The sequence below is a fragment of the Elgaria multicarinata genome, chromosome 2 (assembly GCF_023053635.1).
Source record: "Elgaria multicarinata webbii isolate HBS135686 ecotype San Diego chromosome 2, rElgMul1.1.pri, whole genome shotgun sequence".
NCBI lineage: Eukaryota > Metazoa > Chordata > Lepidosauria > Squamata > Anguidae > Elgaria > Elgaria multicarinata.
In genome coordinates, this window is record NC_086172.1 from 81,473,117 (window position 1) to 81,482,530 (window position 9,414).

The window sequence follows — 9,414 nt, forward strand, 5'->3', positions numbered from 1 at the left end:
AGTAGATGCTTTCACAAGGCCCATGGCCAGCCTAAATGTTCTGGGGGAGTCATAAAAAAAACCCGGGGGGACAGCTCATCTGGTTTGCAGGCCTTTTAAAGACAAAATTGTAAATGGATTTTAAATTATTTGTTTGTAAAAAAAATAATTAGGGGGTCAGAAAAAATTGGGGGGCACCCCTCCCAGCACCCCCAAACCCCGGCTACCGGCTTGGCTTTCAATGCCGTTGTTACGAACATCATCCTTTTTGGAATGTGTTCTTAGAAGATCATATCGCCTGCTAGAGCCTGATTTGAATGTCTGCAGACCCTTCTCCCTCCTTCCCATCTCAAGATTGTGTTCATGCAGACACCATCATTTCAACATCAGTGTGGTGTAATGGCTGATGTGTTGGACTGGGAGCCAGGAGATCTGGGTTCTAGTCGACACTCAGCCATAGAAAACCACTGGGTGACTTTGGGCAAGTCATAGACTCTCAGCCCAACCTACTTCACAGGGTTGTTGTTGGAGGATAAAATGGGGAGGAGGAAGATTATGTATGCCACCTTGGGTTCCTTGGAGGAAAAAAGGTGGGATATTAAAAATGCAATTAAAAAATGCAATAAACATTTTCAGCCTTTCCCCCCACCTCCTTCCTCCAGCTATTTTTGGAACATCTTGCCTGATGAAAAGATCCAGCAATCTCAAAACCTGCACATTTTTAATGGCCACTTGGTTGACCTAATAAAGGTAATACACTAATGCAGATTCTGGATTTTTTTCTTATAGTGAAGATAGCTACCTTTGCTTTTTGTGCAACAGAAGATGAGCAAGCTGATGTCTTCCAGAGAGTTCCAGGTACTTACGTAGGGTGCACTGTCCGCTGCCCGGAGATGGTATCCACCCAGGACAGCATCCACTTCCAAAACCAGAGAGGCAAACATGTGGTCCAATGCGACGTCTAGGAATAGAAGAGAGACAGGATGAGAATTTCAGAGTAAGGTAATTACCCAAGCTTTGCCCTGCCTGAGGGCTCATTCACATGTCTTTTCTACATGTAGTAGCCTGGGTTTAGCACTGCGTTGTCTGGATTACATGGCACAAGCACAAGTTGAAATTTGACATGATGAAACTGCTTCACCCCACACATGGAACGATTCAGGCTGGCCATACACTAAGTGGACTCGTGCGTTGGCCCTGAGCAAGAAGTAGCGGTGAAAGATTATAGCAAAAATCAAACTAATATTATGCTGCTTTGACAGAAGGAGCCGCAGAGGAAGCTCAAATGAAATTGCACAGATCAATCATTCGAGGACCACAGACGGCAGCATAGGGAGGCAATGATCCAGTTTGCACATAATGGTGGCAAATTGTGGATTAATCATGGGATCTGCCGGTGTTATGTGCGAACAAGCCCAGGTCCAATGTTTAATAGTAGTAGTTATTTCTCTCACTGCACAGTTCCAGCAGGAGAGTCCTTTGTACCCACTGTAGAACAGGGATAGGTAACCAGGTGCCCTCCAGATGTTTTGGACTACAACTCCCATACTCCTTGATCATTGGTCATGCTGGATGGTGCTGATGGGAATTGAAGTCCAAAACATCTTGAAAGCAACAGAGGTTTGTATGAGGACGACAGGAGACAGGCAGAAATACCGACAAGGGCAAACAGGATTGGAACTTTGGAATAAAAGGGGACAGAAACAGAAACATGGAGAAAAAGCTGCATCCTGGACATGCAGAAAAGCAGGCATAGAAACTACCATCAACATTGTTTGGAACTACTCTGCGCAACCACTATGCCCGGTGGGTTGGCTGATTTTCTTTTCTCTGAAGGTCTGCATTGAAGCACTCTTGTGGGAACAGGTTGTCTAAATCGTTTGCCATGAGCTCCACTTGCAGTTTTGCATGCCACGGTTTCCAAATGTGCAAAACTACAACTCCGGGAGGTAGTTGGTGATGGTGCGGAGACTACGTCAGCCTACATCAACATCTCCAGGCTTGGGCAACCGGTGAAGCAAGTGCCCTGTCATCCATCCCATTACGCGCCCAAACCCAGTCCCTCAGGTGTGCAGCCCAACATTTTGGCCCGCTTCGGTGGTTGTGCACACAGATTCTAACTCAAAAGTAAGTGCAATTAATAACAATTCCAGTCACACAGTCTGTGGCTTGGCTGTTTGCACATTTTAGAGAGGGCACATGGACAGCACTGCATTCCGAACAGAACAAGCTGTAGCGAAAGCAATGATGGGCATCCCGAGGGTGACAAAATGCTCTTCCAGCCAGGCACTCCTGTCTCACCACACATGCACAACTGATGCCAAGGGAAGCCCTGCAGGCAACAGGCTAGCCAGAACTGCCCCCCTCACCCGCACACTGACATAACTGGGAACACTGCACAATCTTTGGCCCAGTTTTGGGGGGTCAGACAAACTTCAGAGGGATAGATGGGGTGGGGGAGTAGATCTGGGACTTGGCTGCCCCTGCATAGGGATGGATATGGGGGATGGGGGTACCTCTCCACGGCGAAGTTGGCAAGTTTCTTCCTTCCTGTGTAGACTCTCCCCTGGGCCCCTTGAAGGAGCACAGACACACAAGCAGCCTGGAAGAGCAGCTCGGCGAACATGACAGGCGTCCCGCCGTCCACAGAGATGCTCCCTTCCAAGCGCCTGCCTTGCTTGCTTGCCTGCCCTCCCTCCTCTCCCCCAGGCCCCTAGAGCATGGCTTGAACTGTCTGGACTCTCTCCTGCCCACACGAAGGATGAGGCTGGGGGCGCCTTCTGGGCAGAGGAGGGGAGCTGGGATCAATGATCTCAGGCTGGGGGCAGCATTGGGAACAGACTCCTCCCCGCAGCCAGGCTCAGATTGCTCAGCTCCCCCAGCCCATGTGTGAGGAGTGGAAAATCTCTCTGTGTGTGTGCGCGCGTCTGCCTGCGAGTGCGTGCATGTATGTCTGCAAGAGTGTGGTTACTTCCCCCCAGCCACCCTCCCCATAGGGGCAGAGGCACCATGAGAGGAGATGCGGTGGGAGGATCCCAGCGTTCCAAACACAACCACTCTGTTGTTTGACTGGGAAGAGGCTCCCCTCCCCTCCCCTCCCCACCGCTTGCCGGAGTCTCCTTTTCCACATCTGGCAAGGCTCAAGAATCCCCCCTCCCCTTTCCCCTCCTTGGGCTGCTTTCCCAGCTGTACCAAAGAGAAGCTGAAGCAGATAAAGTGTTCCAAGCCAGATCCAGTGGGGGTGACGACACGAGGCACATGTCCGAAGTGGAGAGCGGAGGGGTGCGTGCCACTTGTGATAAATTGCATGCCCTGTGCCAGAGAGGAGCTGCAAAGCAAGAAGGGGGAGAAGGCACAGACCAAAAGACCTTTGTTTTCTCAAGCTGTCACTTTGCATTTTCACTTCCATGCCTGAAAAAAGCAGGTGCCTCAGAATTTGATCAAGGGTGCTTCCAGATGGAGGATTTCTAGGGATACTAATCAAAAGGCATTGTGCAAATGAGTCCATCTTTTTTTCAGTAGTGGATTTTCTGTGGGTCCTTCCAGATGAGGCTTTTATGGCACCATCACCCTGCTAAATGGAATTTTACAGGGAGGAGGAGGTCTTCCTCTCATAGCCCTCCCATATTTTCCCAGTGTTTTTCTGTCTTTCTTTTCCTTGCCATGGAAATCTCGTTAAGAAAAGATGAAATAGCTGCACAATGCCATAGCACTAGAACAGGACCCCTCCATCCAGATGCACTATAAGGTAAGAAAAATGACTGAAGGAATGGTGGGAACACATGGGAAGGAGACAAATGAAATACAGTGTATAGACATGCATCCTTACAATGAGGTAGGGCAATGTCATGATAAAAACCTCATCTGGAAGCACTTCAAAATATTATAAGCATTTCTACACTAGGCATTACTGTGTGCTTGTGATTCTTCACTTACGTTAGTTTGTGGGTCCTTTACACGACATCGACATCTTCCAGGGCTTGCCCTGTGCTTTGCAACATTTTAGCAGTTTTATTTTTCAAATGAGGGAAGTCTGGCATTATTTGTAAAAGCTGGGATAAAACCTAGTATTATTGTCCAATTCTGCTATACCACACCGACACCTAGTGCTTGTGTAATGGAGCATAAGGAAAGGCGAAAGAACCCCACCTGGGGGGGGGGGGTTGCGTATAAAATAGCCGATCTTAATCCTGCAAAGAATTAAAAAACAGAAGCCTTGTTAAAGTGAGGATTAAAGCCTTATATAGAGAAAAGCCCTATATGTAATGTGAGTAGCCCATGGAGACTTTGACTGAGATTGGATGGCTGTGTGTGTGTGTACACACACACTTCCTCTTGCCCATTGCAGAGGCTAATTGGTTAGGGTGACCATATGGAAAGGAGGACAGGGCTTCTGTATCTTTAACAGTTGTATAGAAAAGGAGGTTTCAGCAGGTGTCATTTGTATGCATGCAGCACCTGGTGAAACTCCCTCTTCATCACAACAGTTAAAGCTAAGAGCCCTGTGCTCTTGACCAGATACAAAAGAGGGCAGGGCTCCTGTAGCTTTCCATGTGGTCACCCTATAATTGGTAGAATCACCATTAAGAACCATTATTAACATAAGTGGTACATCAAACACAGGGCAGAAATAGTCACACTTGTTAGGATCAGTTCCTACTAACAATCCAACTCAGAACAATCCAACTCAACACACATTCCAAATGCAAAGAGCAGGCCTGTCTACAACCTTGTGTGGTATTCATGGCATTGGGTCAATATGATGTCATTGATGCCCCAGAATCCATAGCCTTATCTCTTGAGGTGCTACATTCCCCTAGCACTCTAATAAAGACATGCAGGGGAAATGTGGTTTTCCTCCCTGCTTGCACAATGTGTGTGATTGTGAATGCTGGGTGGTGCATGGTTGAACAAGTGTCAAAGCTAGCACTTTGACATCTTGGGCAATGAGAAATCCATTCCATCCATCATGACCATACAGGTGCATGAACTTTTTAAAAAAGTTTTATTTATATGTAGAAGCTGAGCGCCACTCTGGCACCATAGTACTAAAATTTGGAGATTGTCCTGTCCTCTTCATGGCCTGCTTTTGAATTTCCTGTGGGCAGCTGGTTGGCCACTGTGTGAACAGAACGCTGGACTAGCTGGACTCTTGGTCTGATCCAACATGGTTCTTATGTTCTTAAACATTTGTTTTGTTTTAAATAGCGACACATACTAGAAAATCCGCAATCCTATATAAACATACTTGGGAGTAAGTCCCATTGAACTCAGTAGGGGCTTACTTCTGAGTAGACATATCTAGGATTGCACTGTAAGTTTACTTCCTCCACTTCTCAGGCTGTGACCCACTATTACGTGAAAGCCTTGCTTTAAATATATAGATGTACACATTTCACCTGGAGTACCCACACAACCATCTTATACATCTCCACTCTCATCCATTTAGGAGGGACAGGTAAACATATGGGAGGACTAGAGCTGAGAGGCAGAGCAGCACCTGCTTTACAATGAAGAAGGGCCCAGGTTTGATCCCTGGCATCACCAGATAGGGTTAGGAAAGTATCCTGCCTGAAACCCTGGAAAGCCATTGCTGCTAGTCAGTGTAGACAATACTGGGCTAGATGGATTCCTATGTTCCTACTACAGCTCAGGGATCAGGGCTAGTGCAAGTGCAAACATCGTGGGAATGGGAAAATTCAGACTGCTGCAGGAGAAAGGATGATGGAACAGCCCTTATGTTGTTTACATCTCAACCAAACTCATGTAAAGAATGCCCCCTGGGGCAACAGTCAAAAAGGAGGGAAGTCCAGAAGAGAGGAGTTTGCCGCCACCCTGCCTTTCAGAGTCCCACCTGCCCTTTAGCCAGACCGACCATGGGCTGCCTCCCTTTCTTTATACTTTGACTGCACGGCCCTCCCACATCCTGCCAAGTCTGCATTGTCCCGAGGGAGGGAAGGGAACAAACAAAACAAAACAAATGCTCCCCTTCATAAAGCTGCAGCTGCTGTCTTTCCAACTGGGATGAGGAAGGGCAGCTCCAGTTGAAGGCAAGGCAAGGCAATTAAGGTTTTGCAGCTGGGTAAATGATGACCCTCCCCACCCATCTCAGCTTCAAGTGCTTTTTGTACCTCTGTGAGAAAGAGGGCAGGCTGGTTATGAGGGTTGAAGGAGCAAACAGTTGTAGGCAGTAAACACAAGAAGATCCCCGTTGATTCAGACCAGGAGGTCCATGTAGTCCAGCAGTGGCCAGCCGGGTGCTTCTTGGGAAGCCTCCGAGCAACAGACGTTCCCCAAGGGGTTTTTTGTCCCTAGCATAGCACTAGGTGCTCACAGGTACCTAGTAATGGGTGCGGATAGATTTATCCTCCAGATTTGCCTCAACCCTTTTTAAAAAGCCATCCAAACCAGAGGCCATCATTCTGACATCATCAGGTAAGAACTATCTAAAGCACGGATATCTGGATTGTGTCACAGCCATCGAATGGCAGCACTTTCAACGCTCAAAGCAAGCCCGGGACAGGCAGGAAAAGCCCATCGTGATCAGCATTCCTCTTTCCATAATTCACCTCCTCACCAAATTCTTTCTACGTTCAGTGTTCCTGCTCCATGACTCTGCACTTAACATAATGACATCCAAAGAGCTTGCGGATAGTTAGCTGACTGACACATTCAGAAGAGCCCTCCTGGGATTCCTGTGTTGCACAAGGGGTTGGACTAGGTGAACTCCCAGGTCCTTTCCAACTCTACAATTCTTGATTCTGTGACTATACTGCTTCAGATTGCAGGTATGTACAGGTAGTAAACAAACAACTTGCCTATATAAAACTAGAACCTTCTTCCTTTACATGCTAGTTTTCCACAAGCAGGGAGGCTTTCTGTGCAATCCTATACATGTTGACTCAGAGGTTGGACTCGATGGCCTTGTAGGCCCCTTCCAACTCTATTCTATGATTCTAAGTAAGCCCCATTGAGTTCAATTGCATTTACTCCCAGATAAGTTTCTATTGAATTTTTTTTAAAGAAAAAAATTAACTCTGTACGCTGCCTAAAGTACTTTGTACATAGGTGGGTTGTAAATTGAATAAATAATTTGTATAAGATTGCAGACTTTCTAGTATTTTATTTTACTGTTCATAAAATGGAGCATTGAGTCATGCAATGAAAATGCCACTTTTCCCCCTGGCGTATCATGGTTATATAGCTTTTTGTTGTTTTCTGGTAAATGGCGTGAATACAGGTTTTTTTCTTGGGCATGGTATTATTTGCAGAGGGCAGGCCTATAGCATTTATTTTTCTGGTTTGAATTGTAACGACACACAACAGTTGCTGTTCCCTGGGTAGGGAAACACATCCTGTGTAGTGTCCATATGTACGTATCGTGGACATTCACATATGGGACCCTCTCGCTGAAGGTCACAGAAGCAACTAAGGTTGCCATTGACTGATCTGCAACAGAAGGCCCTTTTACAACATACCTGCTAGATGGCCAGCTTTCCCCAACCTGGTGTCATACAGATAGGTTAGCCTACAACTCCCATCACCCACAGCCACTGGTCATACTTGCTAGGGATGATAGGAGTTAAAGTCTAACATATCTGGTAGGCACAAGGTTGAGGAAGACTCCACTGTGGTGGGATTACCCTATGTAGTTTATCTTTTGTAAATTGCACAGAGAGCTTCAGCTATGGTGAGGTACAGAAATGTATAATAATAATAATGATGATGATGATGTCTGAAGTTTTACAAAGACTAATGTGCAGCTGTATTACATCTTCGCTTTTAGGAACATTGAAAACTGCCTTATACCAGGTCAGACCATTGGTCCGTCCAGCTCAGTATCGACCGTACTGACTGGCAGCAGCTCTCCAGGTTTTCAGACAGGTTTTTTTCAGCCCTACCTGGAGATGCCAGGGTTGAAAGGACAGACGCTAGCAGTGAACTATAGCCCTTTGCTAACACGGTTCAGCTTTGCCATGTCAAATTAGGATATCCCTCATGTCCCATCCGATGTGTACCCAAGCAAAGGAAATTCTCTTTTCTGCACCCCCACTTGCAAAAGCATGCTATAAAATGCGGAAATATATTCTGTCAGTTTCATGCCAAGAGTTCCTTGTGCTAAAACATGTACATTATGAATGTATATTGTATTTCTTTGTATTAAGTAGTATTTTTTAAAATACTTAATAGTACGTGTGCCTACTGCAGGTATTTGGAAGAATAACTTGCATTGATATGATGGGGCCCTCCAAATATACTTGCAGCCCTGTCCTGTAACACACACCACAGTCTTGGCTTTTGGCCTGGGGATAGTATTCCATTGAGAGTATGTTTTCACTATTTCCCAACACGGATTCCACAAGAAAATAAAAACATGAAACATGATGGGAAGCATTTAAAGTTCCATTCCGTGAAGTTCATGTGAGACCATTGATCAACTTGTTCACTTGTGTGTATGCATGTGATACAGCAACGTAGATGTCCACAGGCATTACACATCCCAAGTGGCCATCCTAATGAAAGCAGTGAGATCTTGTAAGTTTATTTAAGGCCAAACTCAAAGAACTGCGGGGAATAGAATGTAGTAGTCGTAACATCTCTGAAGTCTCAGATCTCTTAATCATTCCTTCTGGGAGTGCAGCCAGGCTTCTTTGAGAACGCTCCTACAATAAAGCAACTTGGCCACCAGCTACATAGGAAGGTTTGCAGCACTAAGATAGATTATATGGGCCGCATTTTTTGCAAAACAAATGTTTCCAAGACACTCTCCTCCAAGAGAAAACATTTTGAAGGATAAAATGTTTTACAGGAAGCTTGCTCTCTTTGGCACTAGCAGCTTTAACACCTCATCTTTGTAACTGCGCTGTATAATGCAAAATAATGAACCTAAATGGCTACAAGTTACAATGCCTTGGAATCACTTTAGCAGGGATGGAAGACCACAATCATCGGGGATTTGGACAGGACATGGCTTCATGATATAGATAACGCAGGTCCCGGGAGCCAATGACTTAGAAGTAGGGATGTGCAAATCAACGAAATTCGAGATTGTCAAGATCCTACAAATTCCACACCTTGAAAGTTGCTCCAACTCATGTCTGTATCAGATAGCAAACTTTTGTGTTTATTTCCTTTTAACATGAAAATTTAAGAGTATTTTCATGTGCATTTCCTCAAATGTATGCATCAATTGTGCAGATTTTTGAAATGTACGTATTTTTCTCCCACAGAGTGTTTGTGCACATTTTTTCAAATGCGTATTTGTTCACAGACTTGCATTTGCAAGCTTGGAAACGTACCACAGACCCAGGTTCAGTTCAAACAAGAAATTGAAATGAATTTCTTATACATCCCTACTTAAAAGCTTTGAGACATTTTATTTCATGAGTGATCTGCCCTCTGCTGGACATTACAGGGAACTGTGCACTGAAGCTT

At 45.6% G+C, this 9,414-nt stretch overlaps 1 protein-coding gene across 1 annotated transcript in view; it reads right to left on the minus strand.

Moving 5' to 3' along the window:
• Positions 1–2,605, minus strand: part of VWCE (von Willebrand factor C and EGF domains) — a 29,493-nt gene extending 26,888 nt beyond the window's left edge. The window contains exons 1-2 of the mRNA XM_063118393.1: positions 2,496–2,605; positions 846–940 (exon numbers count right to left, since the gene is read on the minus strand). Coding sequence (XP_062974463.1) covers positions 846–940; positions 2,496–2,605 — 205 coding nt within the window. The remainder of the gene's footprint in view (positions 1–845; positions 941–2,495) is intronic.
• Between the last annotated feature and the right edge of the window lie 6,809 nt (positions 2,606–9,414).